The 23,573-nt window shown below is 40.4% G+C and overlaps 1 protein-coding gene across 1 annotated transcript; it reads left to right on the top strand.

Moving 5' to 3' along the window:
• The first annotated feature begins 1,824 nt into the window (after positions 1-1,824).
• Positions 1,825-16,766, top strand: LOC111601997 (platelet binding protein GspB). Its single transcript, XM_023318885.2, has 4 exons — positions 1,825-2,135; positions 7,863-8,193; positions 13,761-15,669; positions 15,964-16,766. Exons 2-4 carry the CDS (start codon positions 8,122-8,124, stop codon positions 16,692-16,694), a joined length of 2,712 nt encoding a protein of 903 aa, XP_023174653.2. The 5' UTR covers positions 1,825-2,135; positions 7,863-8,121; the 3' UTR covers positions 16,695-16,766.
• Positions 16,767-23,573: the final 6,807 nt, after the last annotated feature.

Raw genomic sequence — 23,573 nt, 5'->3', positions numbered from 1 at the left:
TTTGTCATTTTTTTATGAATGTACAGCTATTCCTTTTAATTTTGTGATAAGCTAAGCGTATATTTAATTATTGTGCATTTGGAACGTTAAATCATTTAATAACAACAATATATGGCTAGCTAGCAAATAAGATTAAACATATAAAAAATAAAGCCCATATTCCAATTATTAGCAAAATGTTGCAAATTTCTTTTGATAATATGATATTTAATATTGCTTGTAAATAATGTAAATTGACATATGGCTTGATAATAAACTTTAATAATAAACTTAAGAATAATTTTTAATTTCTTGTTTCGCATCAAGATGCCTTGAAATTACATATAATTTTTAAATTTGTATTTCCGTTAGTTAATGTGGTGGCGGACGATATGTCAAAATTGTGCGTTCGCAGCTAACTTAACGCATCTCAAGCTTGCGCTTGCAGCCAACTTCATATAATTCTAATGTCACTTAACAGGGCTATGTTAAATGACCTAACATACAGCTTTAGTGCTTTAATGCAGTTGAATTAACGACAGCCCACGAACATAGAGTTGCTGCCGCTGACCGTTGGTCGAGCACGAAGCTTACACGCAACCGACTCTTTGACTGTAAAACAAACTTGTCCGTTCTTTTCTGAGCTGAATCTTGTGGGCTGCTTTGATGTTGATCCGTAAAAGCTGTTGGCACTGTGGTTGTTGTTGTGATTCTGCTATGCTTGCAAATCAAAGCTAATCAACATGTTCCACAGTGGTCCATTGTCTATGATTTAAGATGGCAAATATTTATTGAGGAGAATAAAGATTGTATTTGTTATTAAAAATATTTAGGTTTATTTACATATATTTATCCGTATACAAAATTATCCTGAATTATATTAACATATTTGAGTGGCTCTCTTTTGTAACAGTAATATATAGAAAAATATGATAAATTGTCTGTAATTTTGCTTGTTTTACACCACAAATTAAAGCTACAAACATTTTAAAAATGAAATATGAACATTGTCTAAATGGGAATCATTAAATAATATGCTTCAATTCTTGTGACGCTGCTAGACACTGTACGCCGACAGCCTGTGAGTGTCTGCATGCTAGTGTGTGTGCTTGCACGTGCGTATGTATGTGTTTGTACTTGTGCTTTTGCCTTTCTTGTGCGCTGCTGCCGTTACTGTTATTGTTGCTCTTGTTGTTGTTATTTTTGCCTTGGCACTTGGCTGCGACTGCGACTGCGACTGGCTCTGCCTCAGTCTCTGCTGGCTGGCTGGCTCCGTCTCTGCCACGGCTCGGCTCGGGTTGACTCGGCTCTGTCTCTGACTTACTCTGAGCTTTTGGCAGCCTTCTTGGGCGCTAGCCAGCAGCAAGCACTTATCAGTTTTCTGATCGCTGTGGGAATTCAGTTAATTGTGGACGCTGTAGCAAAACGGACGCACGGCACAACCTGCACAAAAAATAAACATCTCGAATTCGAACTCGAACTCGAACTCGATTCTCGAACATTATTTGCTGTTGCCGCCGCTGCGTTTGTCGCGTGAAAGTCATTTGCCACCAGGCCCTGCAGCCTGCCCCACTGGCCTTAAGACTCAACTTAGAAGTTAGAAGCGTTTCCCAAAGCCTCTGCTAGCCCAAGCACAGCTGAAAACATATTTAAGGACCGTACTAAAAAGTCATCGAGAAATATTTCGTATACGCAACGTTGTCTAACAGTGCAACAATCCAATTTCGACAAAGTCAGTTAAATATAAAGTTTTCAGAGTGTGTGAGTGCGGCTAAGATAATCGAGCATTATTATATAAATAAATAACAACGAACTGTAAATTCCAAAACTGGTAAAACAAAAACAAACAAGAAATTAATTCCAAAATTAAAACGAGCCATAAACAAATCGTCATAAAAATAAAAAATCGTACACATATAGCGCGCGCCAATATTGCTCCAATTCAAAACGGCTTAGCAACAAATGCACTGAATAACAACAACAACTACACGGCTTGCCATATAGAAAGCCCAACAATCAAATACAAATAATCAACTTCAATAGCAGCGACAACAACAACAGCTACAACACGGGATTAAAAATCCAGCTACAACCACTAAAAAACAAACAAACAAACAACAACAACAAGAACCACAACAAATGTGGTGGGTGCATTGGTAAGCTCAGCGGGTAAAAAAAGTAACGGTTAATACATAAAAAAATAACAAAATCGTTGAAATTGGCCAAAACGTTTGTTGTTTTTTTTATATTTTTTTTATGCGCAAACGCGTTTCTTATGCTTAGCATTTTTTGCCTAAGTTTTTGTTGTTGCTGCTGCTTGTACTCGAAGTATTTTTTTTCTTTTTTGCCAAGTTTTAATTTTTGCTGCCTTGCTTAACGTTTGGTTTTTGCTGCTCTCGTACTTTTTGACGGCTTTAAAGTGGATTTGTCTTCAATTGTGTTTAGAAATCTGCACGGCCCAAAGCCAAAGCCTAAGCCAAAGCCAAAGCTGAAGCCGACGCCGAGACTGAAAAGCGACTGCAACTGCTCTGAAAATATGTCGGCCAAAAAAGGTGCAGAAAAAAAGGCATTCGAAAAAACAAAATAAATAGCCACTGATTTGCGTCAAGGTCATCGATGAAAGTGTGTGTTGCTGCTGCTGCTGCTGTACATTACAGTTAGCCTTTGTGGCATGCATTAGCCATCAAAATCGATTGAAAAGCCTTTTCTGTTGGAGCTTTTGTCTCTCGTTTGATTGACGGGCGTGTAGATCAATTTTGATTGAGCAGATGCTTATCGCTCGGTTTCTCATAGATTGCCGCAATGTCCGCCGCCTGTTGCTTGAATGTATTTGCTATTTCCTCCCCAACCCGCCCCCCACTGATGGACAAATGAGCTGTTACGCAGGGCTTGTCAAATTGGGCGACGTGCAACTATAATTTAGTTTAATCTTGGCCCAGCTGCCAGACCATGCAGCTTGTTATTGTGACGCCTCAATCTATTACCGACTTGTTTGTCATAATTAACGGCTTAATGTAATTGAGTCTTGGGTCTGAGCCTCTGCTGGTATTTAAGGCACGAACTTTTGGGCAATACATTTGTATTTTCTGCTTAGCTTGAGATCGATGTGAATTAGACAGGCTTCCATATGTTGTCATATTACCAATTCAATTATTATTTCTATATTCAATTGAACATTGTTTCTGAAATATAAATATATTTGGTAATTTTCAGGTTGCATATTTTTTATTTCTTAATTAAAATCAAATAACTTTGCACCTGCTTCAAGTTTCAAGCATACAACTAAATCAATCAGTTACTCATTGACTCAGACTCAAACTTATATTACTTTGCACTTTCTTATTTGGCCAAAAGCTTCGTAGAGTGCCTGGCAACAAACAATTAAACAAATTCATAAACAATTTGTGTAATTCATTTGCTGCACATTCTATGCCAAATTGCAAAACGTCAGCAGCCCCATTGCCAAACTTAACTCGTTCAACTATTTTAATACAAATTATTATTAAAAGCTTAATTGCACACTTCGTAATAGCAACAAAGATAGAAGCAGCAGCAGTGGCACCAACCAACAGCAACAGCCGCAGCAGCAATATTTCGACTGAGCTTTGGCCAAAACAATTAACGCCGCTAAGCAAAATTAACAAATTGTCTGCAATGGCTGCCAACAGTAGCAAATGATAAATATACTCACATATATATATAAATGTTATATATATAAAATAAACCTGTTGCACTATTTGTATTTTGTTTGCACTAAGCTGCGATTACACGTATATGACAATAATTATAATGATAAAACAACTATTTGTTTAAGTGCAAAATGCTAGACTAACAGATGCCCTAAAGAAAATTCGCAAGAATAAGAAAGTTAAATACAAAATTGAAGTAGATTTAGCAACGTATTTATATCATATACAGGTATTCACAGGTATTTAAAGCCATGGCAAAGGCTTGTCTCTGCTGCTCAAGAATTTCAATGTGAGTCTTATTATAACAGCTTTTTATGATACCCTGCCTAGGCACATAGTTTATAATGCTACAGGGTATATAAAAAGTGCAATAAACTTTTAAGAAATTCCATGGAAATATAAACGATTTTATGGCCGCGAACATTTGGTGGGCTTTGCTTACCTTTTGCTACACACTTATTTTGGCAGTCAACCTGACAGAAATTTAAAAGAAATAAAGAAGAGGAAAAATATATAGCGCATACGCCGTGTGGCCTCTCCCTTGGCTTGGCGCGGCGTGGCGTGGCTCTGGTTGGCTTTGAGCCTGCCCGTCCCTCAACTCGCTGCGCGCTACGTCAATTGTCAATGAGTTGCAGTCGGCATTTGTTTTGCTGCCGCGTCGCGTGTGATTTCAGTCCGCCTTTGTTGCGAGAATGTTTGACAATTTGTCACATATTCGAACACTTGATTCCACTTGCGACCCATTTGTTACACACTTTATGTTGCGATTGCGACTTCCATTCTTTTCAATTCGATACGATTCGATTCGATTTTATTGTGCTGTCCCCTGTCGTACTTAGTAGCAATTTATTTGCCTTTGCCTTTGCCTTTGCCTTTGCTTTGCTCACTTCTGGTTTTAAATCAAGTTTATTAACCGGAATTGCCAGCATTCTATTGTAGCCAGCTTTATTTGCCATTGCTTTTCTGGGCGTATCTATGGCAATCGATTAGCATTCTAATTTATATACTAACTGCTCCAATATTGCACAAATTTGACGCCAATGGGCATACACGACGCCATCGCACAGGCCAAGTGCAAGAGCAAGACCAACAGCAAGACCAAGACCAAGTCTCACTGCCAATTGACATACACATATATACTTTTTACTCGCTGCCAATAAAACAAATATTAATAATTGCATTGCATACATTGCGCACTTTATCGATACTCCACACCCACAACATTCCCATGCCATTGCTGGCTTACGGTTCGTTTGTAGCCTGAGCCCATTGGCGGGATGGGGCTTGTACATAAGTAATATCAATATAGTTTTCTAAGAATCTAAATAATATCGAGACTACAACCAAAAATTAATCAACAAATTGGAATATGCTTAAAGTCAAGAAATCGTGAAGAATGTATAAAAATTTTGTTATATCAAATTATTCTACATAATTTAATATGCATAAACTTAAAAGAAAATCTGTTTGCTTTCGATAAAGTTTTTTAATGAAAAGTGCCAAAAATGTAACTCACTCATAGATATTTTTTGTTACTTTTTCTTTTATTTTTGAAATCAGCAATTGGCTAAGGTCTAAGGGCTGCTACATGTTTTTTTATTAGAAAAGTTCTCAGGTTACCTATTTGCAGCTTAATTTTATTCAGAATCAAACTAGAGCAGAAAAGAATTATTAACACCATTTTGACAGTCACGAAGTAAAGGAATATTAAACAGCTGTACTCCAATGAAACTTGACTCCATAAAGTATAAGGGCATAATGAAGCTGATCAACAGGTAAAATTAAGCAGTATGCGGTATATTCCCTTGTGTGTGCGAGAGTGTGTATGCCAAAGTGTGAATGCGAGTCTGTGTGTGTGTGCCTCTGTCTTTTGCTGTTATATACGCAAGCAGCGAAAAAAGTTTATTGAACTTTTTCCTGAACTTGTTATGTGTTAAGTACTCTTCCTACTGCAGAGGCAACAAGTTATCGATTGTTAGAAGCTTGTCAGGACTTAACATAGATTTACAGATATAGCAAAGCCATCCAAGCATTGTAGATTTTGTAAGTATGAACAACAATGAATGTTTGATGACAAGTCATGCATGAACCCCGTGTTTATGTCAGCTACTTACATTTCATTTAGCAAATATTAATCAATTATTATTACTTATATAATGACAATCTCTGCAGTTTAGATGATTTCCATAGACACACAATATATTCGTGTAAAGTTCAAACGAGTTTGTTGTCGGACAAATATTGCATACGTTTTTTGTTTTGGCCTTAAGGCTAGCCAGTTTACAGCTGATGCTGGCTGATCTGTAGCTGGTTACGTTTCTGGGTCTGATATGGGTGCAGCTTCGAACTGAACTGTCCAGTTTAGTAAGTGAATATGTGTGCAGGTCGGAGAGTGCAGTGGATGGCGCCTGGTTGCTAGATAACAACGACCTTAGCGTGTTCTGATTAGCACTTTTACTTTTCGCTCTGGGCTCAATTAGGCAAACACACAGCAGCGAGAATTGCTAAAAACTGGCTGTCAAGCTGTCAAAGATAACAAATGCGTCACTAGTGGCCAGACGAGTAGAGAAGCGAATAGAAGTATGAGAATCGAATACAAGAAGCGAGCAGCTGAAAGATAGAAATATAAAAAAAGGAATTTCCATAACCAACAGTTGGCTGTTGTCTAATTAATGAGCCGACTTTAGCTTTTATTCAGTTTTCGTTGGCCAAGAAACTTTCATTTTTAATGAGCTGAATTTTGGTCATAAACATATTGTTTTGCTTCACACTAGCACACACACACAACGACTCGAATTCCTGGATAATTAAAAGCCATTGAACGCTCTGCGGCCCAAAGCTCTGACTATGAGTAATTATATGGCCTGTGAAGAAGTCTTGATAAGAATTAGAACTGGTTTTACGATTGTTGGCCAAGAACTGGCTACGCTACTGTTGCCTATGCTTTTGTTTTTGCCTAAATAACTATTTTTAGTTTATTATTATTTAGTTTTTGTTGACTTGGCTTATACTTTACGGCTTAATTACAGATTTCGCTTAGCGGAAATGCCTGCTAATTACTTTGGGGGGCTTTAATGAAATTAAGCTATGACTATTAAAGCGTGCATAAAGGGCGCCAATTGGCAATAAAAATCAGCTAAAGGCTAATGTGCGCCACTGGCAACAGATTTGGCCAACATACAATGCACAAGCCCAGCCAACAGCCAACAGCCAACAGGCAAGAGTCAAGCCAAGCCAAGTCAAGTGAAGCCAAGCCAGCCTCAATGACATGCCAATTGTTGTGTGGCTATCAAAATATTTGTCATTAATTATAAATATGTTGAAATCGCTAAAAAACAGCTTAGCTTAGCTTAGCATCTGCTCGATCTTGGGCTGGCACTGGGGCCAGAGGCTGCGACTGCGGCTGAAACTGCTGCAACTTGTTGCGACTTATTGTGTTGTACATTGCGGCTGGTTGCTGCCCCACCGCATCGCACCGCACCGCACCGCACCACACAGCGCCAGACAAGTTCAATGATTCTACCAGCCGTGACTCAATCGCATTTGGCAACTCTAAAAAATTAGCTGCAAATTCTCAAATATTTCTGTCTGTTTCGCTGGCTACACTCGCTGCTGGCAAGTGTGAAATGCACCTTGACATTTGAGTGTGTATCTGCTCAGCCACTCCATCATTGTTTTGCCTCCCTTTCCATAGTGGTGCCTCGTATTGATTACCGATCGCTATGAATTTGTTTTGGCTTGCTAATGCTAATGTTAACGCTAATGCCAGGCAATAACTTTTGCAAATTATGCATCATTTTGCCATTTTGCCATTTTGATGCTCACTTGAACAACGACTGTCACGGCGACAAGATCCCGCCCACAAAATAAACATTTTGTTATGCAAGCTCTTTTGACTGTGTTTGGAGTAATGGCTAAGACTCACACAGCATCCCATTTTTTAAAAGGATTAAAGCAAAAAGTTAAGATTAATTATTTAGTTATATAATTGATAAGGCTGAATAGCTGAGACGCTTCTAACATTTTTGAACATTTGATTAATTGTTAAGCAATAACAACAAAGAGAAGTCCACTTATTGAGAATATGTTTAAAATTCTATAAAGTTCTCTCTCTCTCTAGTATCATTTCAGTTTAACATATTTGCTTTTCTTTAGCAATTAGCTTAATGGCTCGCTTCTGTTCTTTAATTTCAGTGATTAACGAATCACACCACACCATCACACGCACACACACACACAGCAGGCAGAGGAACGCCAAGACTCTGGAGTATTTTGTCTCTTCAGTATGATTCAGCTGCAGAGAAGACTAACGGCCAAATGAATCATCTGTCGCGCAAAGAGAGTGAACATCATTAAGAAGACGACAAGAACAAGAGACGAAATTAAAGCAGCCGATTAAAACGGCCAATTTAAGTGGAGCCTTAATCAGCTGCAGCTGACGTAGTCCAAGTGGATGTTACTGAACAGAACTAAAGACGGCATGGCACACTTTTGCTGGTATCATAAATTGGTCTTTTTGCTGCTGGTAAGTTGTCCCTTTATAACTGGCTAAAATGTTATCAGCTAAAAAGTTTTATTTGGCATTCTGCTAGGAATGGCAGAAACTTAAGGAGATACAACATTGAATAATTAGCTTCTGCTCGGAGACGAGGCTTGAGAATAAACTGACTAATTGAAGACGATGGTTTTTGCTTTTATCTGTAGCCCACTCTCTGCATTGAGATTCAGTTCGTGAATCAGGTTTTCCAAACCGATTCAATACAGAGTTTACCATAAGATATGAAGAGTATATTGGTTTTTGAGCAAAGTCAGCCTTGACATGTCTTTGTAAATATAAATGCAAAGCATTTCATCGCTATTGAAGCTAGAGACTTGATATTTAGCTATATTCACGTGTTTACCCTGATTTAATAGAATTAATCATTTTAAATAGACATCCACTGGAAGACACACAAATGGAGAATTAATATTGCATAAACGATAGCCATATTGAAGCTAGAGATATGTAACGTGATATGTATATATATATATATATATATATATATATATGCCAGGTCAATGTTAAATTGATGACCGAATGACCTAAATATTTATTTCGCTCTTACTTCTCATTTAGGCTTTACCCATCTAAAAATTTTTATCACTGAATCATTTGCCCTTTTTGGATAGAGTATTTGGCAGTCGGCAACAGCTTTTTTCTCTCTTATTAACTTATCATTTTTCCTTTCAATCATGTTGCTTACGCTTAAGGCCCATCCAGTGTCATTTCTCATATATTTTGTACAGTTTTTTCTCACATCGTCAAACAGCAATGTAGGTTAATAGATAAGCTCCACCTTAACATGGCTAACGAAACGATTATAAACACCAATTAATTAAGGGTACATCCAGTTGTAGCCAGAGATCGTTATACCCATTAAGCGAAGATATATGCGAGCCGTTGTTAGCTAGCAAGCCAACTAGTTTCACAGCCACATATTTAAGCCATGCGACGTCTACACGATTCTCGACATTGAACTTTAGAGATGGATGGTATGTGAGCTGTTGTCTGATTCTGGGGAATGATTTATTACGCATATAAGGCAAAAATTAATGCGGGAGCCCATACACATACAGCCAGCACGGAGCGCAGCGAAACGATTCGGATTGGCCAACCCTTTGGGTTAATACTCATTCCAGTGGATGCAGTTGGCCATTTGGCGTGGCTAACAGTCTCGTTGCAGTGTCTAATGGCTTGAGCATAAAATTGCATTTGCAATTGCAGTTGCAGTTGTAGTTGGAGTTGCACATGAGCTCAAATTGCCCACTTGGCCAATTGGTATAGAAATATATGGATTAATTGCTGGCTATAATGGTGTCTGCTTTCGGTTCGGCCGGCATTTATTGGCCCAAATCATCATTCACAATGCGAATGCATTTTCATTATTAATTTGTGTTGGTTAATGCTAATGTCTGCTGTGGCTGCAACAAACTTTTTATTGACTGCCCGCTGGACACAGGCACAGAGACAGCTGATTGTGTGCAAATGTAAAGTAAAACTAAAGTAATGCTGGCTAAAAGCAACTTAACTACGGCATAAGCCAAGCTAAATAATTGCACGCGATTCGAGTGCGGCTATGCGAAACTGAAACTCAAAACTCAAATACTCAAAACTGAAAACTGAAAACTGAAAACTAAAACAGCAATTGGCGAGTCGCCGCTGCTGCAGTCGTAGTCGCAGTTGCTGCTGCAGTCGATGACGCTGGCAATTTGCAAATTATGCGCAGCGGGCGGGACGTTGATTGAGGATTTGGTGTGGTGCGGTGTGTTGTCTGCTGCTGTGGTGCAACAACATTCTAAAGCCCCAGCGTCAGCTTTTCTCTCATATAGAGCAGTACTTAGAGGCGTGCGTGTGTGTGTGTGTGGTTGTGTATGGCCTGATATGCATATGACGATTAGCACAGAAATATATGTAGTGTAGTGCAGGCAGGAGTGTTTTTTATTTGTTGTGCTGTGTAATTAATAAATGTGTGTTATTATGACAGACTTTGAGCTGAGCAGAGCGCTGCCTGCAATTGGGTTTGTTGGCATTGAGCGCCCTAATGCGGCGCCGAAGATCGATGCTGCGATTTAATGGCAAGTCATAAGATGCCTGGCTACAAGTGGCAACAGGCAACTTGCAGTAGGCATGTGGCAAGTGGCAAGTTGCCAATTGCAACATATTATAAGCAGACAGCAGACTGCGGACAGCTGGGCGGCGGGTGGTAGCTGCAATTAAACAATGGTCGCTTGGCAACAGAGCTCAGCTGACACATTCACATTGTGGCAACTGCTGCCGTTAGAGCTACTGCTGCTGCTCCTTTCAACGCCCACCACAAATGCCACGGGCCACAAACGTTGCAGCCCCACCACAATATATACATATATATAGATATATATATATATATATATATATATATATATATATATATATATATATATATATATATATATATATATATATATATATAAGCGGACAGGCCAATTCTTGTTGCATGCTGCCCGTTTTTTGACCAGATAAATTTTGATAAAACACAAGAAAATAAAAATGCACAGAAAACTTTTCATTATTATAGCCTGGCGACTTTTTCCGCGTTTGGCGCTCTATGCAAATCTGCTAAGCGCTTTGTGTGTGGCCAGTTCGTGTCTTGAGTCATTCGTTTATTTTTCATTTTATGCAACCGCATAACAGCTTTTGCCGTCAATCATGCGGAGACGCCTAATTGATTAGCTGCTGCAATGAGTGACTCTCAATGTGTGCACTTCCGAAATCTCTATATAAACTCAAAGCGTCAGCTGAAATTCCAAAAGAAACTGAAACTGAAACAGTTTCAAATTGAAAGCGAAACGTAATTGAATTTGAAAAAAAAAACAATTTGAAGAAGGGGAGCAGCTGGGCAATAAAAGCCAAATCATAAAAGAACTTGTTCGCCAGATCTCATTTCAGTCTGTTTGCCTTGTTGTCGTCTCGTTGGATGCTTGTGGCTAATTAAATTGGAAGGTTCTGAAGCGGCACTTGAAAGTCAATGGAGCTGCCGTATGATACAGTGCGCTGAGTGCGCTCATTAAGGCGTGATTATTGCTTAATTGTTCGATGTCTAACAACAGTTCTATTGATTTGGCTAAGGCGGATATCTCATTGAGTTTCACCGACAGAGCGATACGTGGCAGCGTTTAGAATTTCAAAAGACCAATTTAAGCGCCCATTTTGATTAGTCTCAACGTGGCATTTGACACTTCCGCTAAGTTGACAGCCGTGAAAATTGTCAACGCTGTTGTGAAAGGTCCAACAATTGAATGATAAATGATAAATGATAAACGATAAACGATAAACGCTAACTGGAACTGGAGCGCTTGCCAGCTAAGTGCAAAAGAATGTCTAACAGGATTAACATTTTGCCAATTGTCGTGTCTGAAATCACAAATCACAGCGCTGATAAATCAATCAAGATTAATGCCTAATAATTGCCTATCTATTTTTGGGCGCAAACGCAAACGCTAACGCAAACACATTTCATTCATTCATTCATTAAACTCGCAGTGGCACTGACCAGTCGGTTCAAGTAACTCGCCACAATGAAAAGGAATGCCACAAGCACAATCACTATCACAATGCCACACAAAAGTTGTCTTTTTAGTGTATATTTAGAACGTTTCATGGTGTCCAATTGGCCGACCAGGCGATATAATATATGTGTGTGTGACACTGTTTCTACTCAGCTAAACTGAGCCCTTTTGGGCCCATTGTTCTTTGGCTGCTCGCATTGTTATTAACTTTCAGCGATTTGTGTGTCAATGTTAAATGCTCATTCACTGCCCGCAGCACCAGCTGCAGCAGTTACTTCTGCAATTTTAGACATAAAAGGCAAGGCGAGCCGCCTCACTGGTGACTAACACACAACTGCCAACCGGGTAACTGGCAACTGGCAACTGGCAACTGGCAACTGGCCAGTCGCCCATTTGCTGCCTGCGCCTGTTTACACTGTAATTTTAGCACATGTGCGAAGGTGTTTTGCTTGCTCTAATGCTGCCTGCCAACAATTGTTAGATTGAATCGCTTAAATATGATCTAGAAATGTTTAGTTTTAAGCGACAACAACAACAGCAACGACAGGCGACTGTCGCCTAACGCTGCTCGCCCACTCAATTTCATTTGTTGTTGTTTTTGTTGCACATCGCTGCGCTGTCAAGCTGTTTGCATTTATGCTCGAAAAGCTGCCGGATGTTGTTGTTGCCGCTTATTTATTTAATATATATATATATTTATATATATATATGTATATGTGTATATAAATATTTATTTATATTATAATTATGTTATTATTTTAAAAATTGTTTTGCATGCAAAAAAAATTAATTTTTTTTTTTTTTTCAGTTTTCAATTCACGCCTTTCCAATCGCATTCGATTTTATAATCCATAGCTGTGCTTTATGTGCTTTATCTCGATTACAATTAGTTATGCTGATTTTGCCAAATGCAATAAATATGTTTGTGTTGTTAACGTCTGTTGCAGGGCAAGTTCGTGTCCTAAGTCTTTTGTTTTTTTTTTGTGAGGCGTTAGGCGTCTGAAAGAAGGCGGCCTTTTGTGCTGCATTCATTTGATTTATGCCTAGCGCAAGCACATTATATGCATTAGACGAGTTCATTGAAAGCAAAAATATGAGTAAGCGGAAGGTCAAAGCTAAATTGTTAATAATCGCTAATGGTTTTGACCTAATAATAATAATAGTAGCAACAAAGCTTTACGAATCTTTCAAACTGATTTTGTTGTCATGCATAAACGGTTTTGATATCCTTAACGAGTCATGCTAGTATCCAGCTGTTGACTTGACCTTTATGTTTAGGTTTTCCCAAAGACTCATCGCATTAATTCACGCTTAAAATTGCTTTCTAGGTAACGAAATTGGATTCTGAAGCTGAGTCACAATGCGCTGATATTTGACTCCTCTATTGTGGCTTTCTGGTATTCACTGAATTAATCGAGCTATAATCGTTTAAAGTCGTTTAGCTAAACGCTATTGAATAGATTTTATATATTATATTAGATCATAATGAAATCGACGATTTATCATTGCGATAATCTCATAAACAAGGCATTGGGCTGCCGTAAATTCAAAGATAGCGACGTTTGATATGAGTTACATAGATTGTAAAGCGATAAGTGAATTGATTGCAATTCATTTCCATATAGTCTTCATTAGCTGACAATTGCACCCACCTCAGCTTGCCATTTATCAGTTAATTATGACACAGTCCAGCTGTTTATCCAGGCACTTCAAACGTAGCCGCAGCAGCGCATTCCATTGATGTCTTAATAAACCCAATACATTATTATTCAAATGTCATACATAGCTGGCAAGAAGACATTCGTGGCACACATAGATGTCTCTGCCTCTCTATGTGTTTGAAGCAAATGATGTTTTAATTACGCAAATTTATAAATAGATCGCTGAGATAAGTGAGGTAGGGTAAATGCATCATGCGGCAGTTGATTTGCATAAAAATCGCATTGAAGCGAAATGTGAGGCAATTGACACGAACATAACTAAATCATTTCCATTTTCAACTTGCAGATGTTGTGCTGCGGCTATGCGCGGCCAGCTCCAGCCCCAGCCCCAGCTCCAGCACCTGCCCCTGTCCCTGCCCCTGTTGCTTCACCCGGACTAGCGGGCAGGCAGAGTGAGCTCATTGCGGGCAATGAGTTTCTCAAGCTGTTCCTCGATCACAACGAACAGCAACGCAGCCTGCACAGCGATGAGGAGTTCGAGGCACCAGTTGCTGGTCGCCTGAACAGCGCCAGAAGCTTGGAACACAAGACGCGCTACCGCAATGCCAATGCGCAGCATCAAACGGACGCCGAGGGCAAACAGGTCGTTAAGCTGGTGACCACAGGCAGCAAGATTGTCTTTCTTGAGGATGCACCCGCCTCGTCGACCGCAAAACCAAAGTCCAGCGACGAGGTCAAGGTGGTTGCTGTCAGCGTTAGCTCCTCCAGCAAACGTGGCAGCCTCATCAGCCGCACCCAACCGCCCGCCTTCAAGCCCGCTGCTACGCATTCGCACAGAAGCAGTGCGCCAAGTGCAGCTGGCATAGATTTTGTCAATCGTTCGCACAAGAGCGAGCTGTCCATTGAGGAGACTGAGCCACGCCTCGCTGCCGATGTCATGGATGTGGAAAGCGACTCACTGAACAGTGCCTCCAACATACAAAGTGTTTTGGCGGCGCCATTGCTGGCGGCCGCTGCCTCCAGTCGCTCCAGTTCGGTGGCGTTTCGTGGCACCTCTGTCACTGGGCGAAATGCCACGCGCATAAATCAGAGAGCCAACGATCCGGAGTTGGCGTCAGAGGCAAATACTCATGAGTCTGTGGGTGATGACAAATTGCTGCCGTTCCAGACGGTGATCTATCACGATACAAAGCAGGGTCACGGACCCCAGTCAAGATCAATATCATATAGCTCCATATCGCAGAACGTGGATGATCTGCATGTGCCGGGTAGCTGGCATCAGTCGGCCGGCATCTTGGCCGAGGCACAGCGTAACGTGAGCGACAGTCTAAAGCCTATGCCACGTCTCACCTCCGAGCCCTCCAAATTCTATTCTGTGCCGTCGAAAATGTACAGTGTACCATCGAAATTCTACTCGGAGCCAGCTAAAGTCTACTCAGAGCCAGCGAAGATGTATGGCCAACCAGAAAAAGTGTATTCCGAGCCAGCCAAAGTCTATGGACAACCATCAAAATTTTATTCGGAACCAGCGAAAGTTTATTCGCAGCCAGCTAAGGTTTATGGGGAGCCTGCCAAGACCTACTGGCCGCAAACGGTAACAACTGGTACCGGTGCCGGTACTGGGGCTGGTGTCGATGTCGGTGTCGGTCTCAGCACGACCAGCTCGCCCACCACAACAAGATCGTCAACATCAACAACGGGAGCAACGACAACAACAGCAGCAGCAGGCCCAGCAACTGTGCCACCGGGCGCTGTGGCTCCCACCACCTTTGTGCCCTCGCGTCGGCCAGCAATTGTCTCGCGGATTGCATTCGGCGAGGCGCAAACAACGACAACAACTAGCAGATCCATGGAATCCCAGACTGCAACGAGCAGCACGCTGCCCACTAGGCCAAGCACTTGGCAGCACCATTATCACAATGGTCACAATCAGCATCTGCACCACCACCATCACCACCAACAACAACAACATCAACAGCAGCAAACTGCAACGAGTGCGGGCAATTCGCAGCCGCGTCGTGTACTCTTCAATTTGGATAAATTACCTTATGATTTATTGAATGCACCGCAACCGCAACCAGCGCGCCATCTACTGGAGCCAATTTTATCAAAGAGTTCAATTCAAAGCGACTACCAGCAACAGCAGCAGCAGCAGCAGCAGCATCATCGTCCATGTTGGGAGCAACAGCAACGTCAGCATTCATCACTGTCGCTTCAACATTCTAATCAAAATGCCAAAGGATTGCCCAATAGAGGTGAGTCGTTGCCCAAAACAAATTACACTGTGCTGCAGGTTTTGCATTGTGGAGTACCAACTATTTAGTTGGGCGTTTCATTAGCTCGCTGCATGCTGGCATAATTTATGAATCTACAATTAGTCTAACTATCAGATTCGAGCACAGCTTAACCCCAACTACAACTGTGCAGCACAGTGTAATTATGAGAGACCAACGCACGTTTAACTAATCTTGAACTTATAACCATTCTCTCCGTCCTCTCTCACTCTATCTTTCTCCCTCTATCCCATTTGTCTCTCTCATTGTTAGCAGATCTAGTCAAGTGTGTTTCCAAATTTGCACACCAGCATGCATCGCCTGCAGCAGCGTCCGGCATTAGCGCCTATTCATATAGTTCCAGCTCTAGCAGCTCATCATCCTCATCCTCCGCTGCCGCCTCGCCAATTGACGATGAGACCATGTTGCCACACTTTACAACCGAACGCGCCGAGCTCTACACACCGACCCCAGAGCAAAATTACGAAATAGAAGAGTCCGTAAGTGTTATGACAAACGGACGAGCCCATGGACTGCAGGGTGGCAGCAGCAGCGGCAGTGGTAGCGGCAGCGGCAGCGGCGCACTGGTCACAGCCACAACACCAGCCAGTCCAGCGACCACAACACCAGCAACATCCAATGCTGCCGCCACAACACCAACAGCAACGCAACACGGTCGCAATCGCGGCAGAGACCGGGGACGTGGTTCGGTGGTGTACACCGCCAACGCAAATGCCAACGACTTCGATGGCGGTGGGGATGAAGATGCTGAGGGCAGGGGAAACGCAGATGAGTCAGATGAAGATAAAGTCGCCTATGTGGTGGAGGGACGCAACTATCGCAAATATCGCGTCGAAGAGAAAACCGACGACGGCTTCATCGTTGGCGAATATGGCGTCGTGGACCACAACGATGGCAACCTAAGCGGTGTGCGTTATACTGCCGACTCTACCATTGATCGTCGTTTGATACAAAAGGCGTTGTTGACATTTCTGAAGCTCAAGTAGTTGCAGTCACAGCTGTACTCTGGCCAACTTGTACGCTGGCCAAGCTGACCCAACTGCCCCAGCTGCCTCAACTGCCCCAGCTGCCGCCTCAGCTGCCACAGCTGCAGCGGCAATTCATTTCATACACATGTGATCCAAGTCGTATTGTAGTTAGTGTAGCTTAAATTAATATTAACTAGCCTTCATTCATACAATCACAATGACACCAGCTGAAAGTTGTAATCGAATAATCAATTGATTTTGTCAGCTAAAAAGATATATAGTTGGCTTGAGTGAAAGGAATATAGTACTTCAACATTAAAATAATTTAAGAGCTAGTTTCAATTAACGTGTTTGGGACTTCCGTAAGCTTAACTCGATCAACTTGAATATCAGCGAGTCTACATCAAATAATTGAAAGATTTATAATATAAGTTATTGACAGCTTTCATGAACTTTTACACTTGCAACAGCTCCCAGCTTTATTTGCAACACGAATCAAGAGCAAATAATATTCGAGCTTAAAACTTTCATATTCCTTAAAAGTCTTAATAAAGTTTTTGAATTATAATAGTTCTGCCAACACTTGTTCGATCAAGCTTGAGTTCCTGGCTAAATGTCGCTTGCAAAATGCTCTCGTACGATTTCAGCTAGTGTCATTGGGTCTTAAGTATTCATAGTTAGATTGTCAACCCACGGCCACAACTCTCTGTCCTACTTTATCCTACATTCCTCCACAATAAGTGTGTTTGAGTTCTGTGTGTGCGTGTATGTGTGTGTTTGTGTGTGTGTTAACGAATTTTGTAATGTTTAGTTAATGTTTTAATTAATTTATTGTAGTTGTTGGTATTATAATTTAATGTAATCTTATTTAAACTCTACACTTAAATGAACCAATCGCAAAATTTTACCTAGCAACTTGCCATAATTTAACTCATATAACCAACCTGGCCAAGTTCTTATGAATTGGCCCAAAAGCACGTACGCACTTGAATGCATAAACTATCCTAATTAGAGCCTAAGTAACTTACAATGTGAAAAATTACAAAAAAACGTATATTTACATATAAAAATAAAAGTAAATGAAGTAAATCAATAAAGAACACTAAACTGAAATATATAGTCGCTATAATAAATGAGTGCCCCACAGGGGGTTGGTGCAACACAAAGAGGCAAACAGGTCCACGAAATGTAAATAGCCATTAAAAATTGATTAAAAACATGCAGCCAGCGGCGATCGGTAACCGACACTCGCGACATTATCATTAAACTTTAATTGATATGAACAAGTGACAAAGGGATGATGCTTCATTCCAACAACAACTGCAACAATGGGGACAACGAAATGCGGAAACAGCTAAGGATAAAAGAGCTGCGCATCAGGGCTCTGACTTTTATAGATGCATTTGGTCAATTAAGAGCCAGTGCCGGTGTGCGAGTGTCAGAGTCAGAGCTCGTTAACAGATCTGTTACAGTACAAAAAGCGTAGCATGCGAGCGGATAATGCTGATCATGATGAAGCTGGTCGCTGGCCGTTGGCCGTTGGCAGGCAACGAGCCCCATTAATGCAGAACAGGACCTAAAACCAGCATCTGGGTCTGTGAGCTGTAAATGCCAGCTGAAGGTCGCTGAACGGCCTTGCTTGCGGTCGGTCGGACATGTTTGGCGTCTGCGTGTCGTCATTTGGTTTTTATTGCCTCCGAGGGATTGGGAATTGCAAACGGCGAATGGTTGGCCTAAAATAAAAATATTCCACTGATTGCATGCGCCAAGCCGAAGCTATTTATAAATATAGAGCCAGAAGAAGACAAACGGGCTAGAGCGGAGATTGTAGAGCTTTGGTATGTCATCTTATCGCTGGCTAGCAATCAGGAGGGCACTCCATCCGATGCCCGATGCCCGATGCCCGATGCCCCAGCATCCTAGACGCAATCTGTGTGAAATACTATGCAAGCTGTGCCCATAAACTTGGCGAAAAGAGAATGTGCCGCACAGATTTTGTTTTTAATGCGAAATGCCTGAGACAGGGGCAGACAGAGCGGAGTAAATGTTAAGATGATGCTGTGCCGTGCCCTCTGCGGTCAGCTGCCTGATGGACAGCTAAAGGAACGGGTTACAGTCTCCCATATACCGTTGCAACCATAATCTGAACTGTATGCAACTGTGGCAATTACTGCCCACCTGTCCTGCCCCGCATCGCGCTCCTCGCTGCAGCTACTCCTGGCAGGCATGCAGAGTAAACAGTTCTGCTGCGAAAATAATTTACAATGCAACAGAACAGTGCCTGCAAAGTGTCTGTGCCATGATGAACGTTAAGCGAGCACGTTTGCTTCGGGGGTCTTGCTGGGGATATCTGTGTAGAATCTGTGTTTGGGGGCGTGCGACAGTGCGTGTCGGCCATAAATCTGAAAGCTACACGTTTTTACCTGACTCTGCCAGCTCTGACAGGTTGAACGACGCTGGCAGCACGCCCGCACGTCCTTTTTAGTTGCTTTTTAATGTGGTGGGCGTGGCGCGTGGATTGCCATTCTGACAGCTCTGTAGCCGGTGCTTGGCTTCATTAAATTGACTCCAGGCTTAGCGTCACCTGCATTCAGCAGTTGCCTTGAGCTTCAGTTGCTGCATTTGTAATTTTTGCTTATCCCGTTCCGGAACAAGTGTCCTGTTCGATATTCAGTTAATTGCAACTGCAACTCAAACTTAGCAGCTTTGTTGCGCCCCTTTGTTCTGTGCTACATTCATTTTTCATAATTTACGAGCACTTTTATTCAATATTCCAGTCATTGCCATGATCGATCGGGCTTTGCAAATTTACGACATGACATTATAATTGGCCGATTTGTCATTATAATTAGTGAACACGCTCTGCCCGCATTCTACCTGGCTAGCTTGCCTAGGCAACTGACTTATGTATGTAGGAGCTCTAAAGGGATTCATTAATTTATGCATAAGATAAACGACTATTTTTAGAAAGGACTTGCTGTGGCTCTCAAGAATGTTATAATTTGCTTTTGCTTCGTTTAGGCAGAAAATCATATTTTATGGTTATAAAACAGTCTATTAGGCGCCTTAAACTGGTTTCAGAAAATGCTCTAGTAGTTTTAAATATGCGCATAAAATATAATCAAACTGCTTCTAAAGCATATTTATCATGCACTCTTTACTTTCAGTTATATAAAGACAATTCATTGCTATGACATGTAACATTAATATGCTCCTGGCTCGATTGAGTGGCGCCATCTATGGGCAGTTGGCTGCATTTCAAATTCTTAATGTTGGCAGCTCGAAAGTATGCAATAAATTTTTATGCGTTTTCGTTTAATCAGTGAATGTAAAACCAACAGTTTGATTACCGCTGGCATTTAAACTATTTTTTAAATCTATATTAAATTGTAAGCAAAGTATTTCATATGCCCTAAAATTATATTGCTTATTTCAAAATAAAAATATTTAATAATTAAGTTTTGTATTGTTAAGTCAATTAATATAAACATTAATAAAAATTCATGAGAGCTGTCAGACTAAATGGAACAAGTAAACTCAGTAAAATTTACAATCGCATTAAATACTCTGACAGCCTTCTTCACTTTTCAAAGAAAACTGCATTCATAGAGGCATTATATCTTACCGGAAATGCGAACTAAAATTACCAAAAGTCATGAATCAGGCAAAAAGTTAATTCAAGAAGAAAATTATAAATACCTCAAGCGGTAACACGGGACACATGTGCAAACAAACAAAAAGAATGCAAATCATTGCAGGTCCTCAGAGCTGGAGAGTGCAACTGCAGGCGATTTCTGTATATGGAGCAGAACTAATTGTGCGCACAGCAATTAGCAGGAAATTTATTTAAGACTCAACACTTTACTAATCTGCAAGTGTCAACGACGAAGACAACGACATCGGGCAACCACACAATCATTATGATGATGGTAAGGGAGTTGACGTAGGCAGATCGTCAGACTGTCTGACTGGCTGGCTGACATTCAGGGTTGAAGTGTGCGTTCCAAGTAAAAAAACGTAGCACCAGCATAGCAGAGAGCATACGGCTGGAAGCAGAATTCGCTTGAACTGCAAGGGGTTGACTCAGACAGGGGATAGGGGCAAGGAGACAGGAGCAGCAACAGGGACCCGGTTGCCGGTTGCTGGTCGGTGCGATGACAACAGGTCCTTCTCTGTCTTTCAGCAGGCATTGGCTCAACAATATGTACTTCTTTGGCTAACCTTTTGTGAGCTACCTTTTCGCATAATGAAATATAAGTACTATAAGACGTTTGATATCAAAGGACATTCGATCGGGCATGCAACATGCGCTCATTGCGCTGCGCCTTCCCCATTGTCTGCTCGCTGTTCGTTGTTGTTGTCATTTTGTTAAGCGGTTTTTTCGTACTAATGCCAAAGATTACATGTTGATCTCGCATATCTTTCATCTTGACGGTAGATGGAGCTGGGTCGTGCGTGCTTCCCACGTCGCCGACATCCGATACGAGCTGAAGACCGAATTTGAAATCAAAATGCCGTCAGTCAGTTGCGCGGCGAAAGTCATGACAATGCATTAATTAGAATCGTTCTAAAAAAAACGAACAAATAAAATATTAATTCATAGAGCCTTCCATATTGGGATTGATAAACAGATCTCAGCTGAAATCTAGATAATGCTGTTGACAAGTTTACCATCGCTTCTTTGGTAGTCAATTGTGCCCACGCATGATTAAAAAACGTAGATAACGCATGCCCAAGAACCGATCCATTCATCAGGCAGTTAGCGCTCTTGACGAGGGTTCATTTCATAATTGAAACAAAAAACATATTGCGCATGCACACTCCAATTTGAGATGCATACCAGATTGATCGCAGCTCCATTCACTTGTTCGATCCATAGAAATTGAAATGCCTAGCGAAAACCCTTTTTTGCCAGCCTGTAAGACTCTATCCTTTCACTACATAACTATGCTGAAAAGAACATTTCGTGGAAGTTAATTCTAATATTTTCGCTATTTATTCCCAACTTCAACTTATTCTGTGCGTCTTTTTGTTAGACATACTAGAATATCTCCCGCATGATTGCTCCGATCGATTGAATCACTTGTCTAGCGCCCCCATTTGTTGTCTGTTTATTATTTTCTGCTCCCTGCCTTTTGGGGGCTATTCGAGTGTGGAATCAATTGTTATATTAAGTTGGCAGTTAGCGCATCAGGTGCCGTCGCATTATTGTGCGGGATAATATCTCTTGAATTGCTTTCGTTTTGTATTCAATTTCAATCAGCCATGTATCCCTGAGTGGAAGAAGCTCACAGTGGCAGTGGCATTGGCTCTCCCACGGCCAAATTAATTGTTTTCATGATGAGTAATATAAGATATGTAAGGGTAAGGTTAAGGTTAATGATCTCTTTCATTGAAAGATCATTGAACTCTATTTTTGGGGTGAAATGTTTATAAGTAAATCTATACATATATAGTATTTAACAGCTAATAAATAAGTAGCCTAAATGATCGGAATCATTGTTTTATAGAAGCAAAATTAATTATCACTTGCGCATATTTTACATAAATTGGAGTTTACAAAAAAAATTGATTTGAGTGTGATGTGCCTAGAGGACTTTCAAGGTCTTAAAATATGACAGAAATCAGCCAAATTGAGATGCAACTTTACTTATTGCAAATACAAATAAAGCTGATTGATGATTTTGAAAAATTATTATTAATGAGACAGAAATAAAAGTCTCTCTCTATGGTAGTGCAAGAGTACAAGATACTGATCAAAGTTGTTGCATATATATTCGTTCCAATATTTACTTTTATCTATATTATTTATAACTTAGGCTGATTCTACATTAATTTTGCCCATATTAATTTATAACTTAGGCTGATTCTACATTAATTTTGCTCATATTAAAAAAGTAGGAGCTACAACTATTTAAATTTTATCTCTACAATAATAATATGTTGACTTTTAAGTTAATACTCAAACTAGTTTTTTTTAACTATATGATTTATTTTATCATTTTTTCTCTATATAAATACTCCATTAAAATTTCATTAAGATTTTTAATATTGCTAAAATATCAAAAGTAACAATAGTTTGGCTTGAGAAAATATTTCCAAGTTCATATAAAAAATTTATACTCATTTTCATAATCAATTCTATTTCTATAAGACCTTGCCCTCTGGATTGGCTCGTTTAACAGATAAAATGAGGCACAAAGACTAAGAAAGTGAAAATACATATATAAGAGGTTGCCTTTAAGCATTAGAATCAAGTCAGTTAGGAGCATATTAGAAATAAATTCAAATAATACATTTTACAAGGTGAGTCCTGTAAGACAATTATATGTGATTAACTGCTTGTTTTGCAGTTTTTAAGTTATTTTATTCAATAGCTATTAACATCAAGCTGTAAGAATTTTTTAAATTAAATCCCTTTGCTTAATAAAGTTTAGTGTGTTTTGCAGCACATCAGGTTACCTGTTAGACTCGTTATATCAGTCGAGTTTGCCGACTTCCTGCTAGACTAATGAGGCTTTGCAATGTTAATCAAATCAAAGGAAGTTACCGCTGCTAATGCAACTATCTGACGATCTAAGGGTCTGGCAAAAAGCAAACAAACTAGTTTTTGCGACAATTTTAGCTGGAAAGCTGGTGGGAGTAATAGTAGATTCCTTATCGTCGCCGGCAAGTGAAAACACAAACACATTTTGCTAAGAATATTTGCAGGAAATGTGTAAAATTTCGTTAATCATTAGACGAAATCGTAAACGTCCTCGGAATGAGGTGCAGGCGTGAGAAATGCAACGCAATGACAGCATCTATCGCTGGCTACAAATCAAATAATCTGCGCATGACATAATCTTCTTGGCTTAGCACATGCAAACGACTAAGCCAAGAAACAAAAAGGCAACC

The sequence above is a fragment of the Drosophila hydei genome, unplaced genomic scaffold, assembly GCF_003285905.1.
Source record: "Drosophila hydei strain 15085-1641.00,03,60 unplaced genomic scaffold, DhydRS2 tig00008119-arrow-pilon, whole genome shotgun sequence".
NCBI classification, from domain to species: Eukaryota; Metazoa; Arthropoda; class Insecta; order Diptera; family Drosophilidae; genus Drosophila; species Drosophila hydei.
The sequence above is the reverse complement of the archived record's forward strand: the minus strand, read 5'-3'. Positions and strand labels throughout refer to the sequence as shown.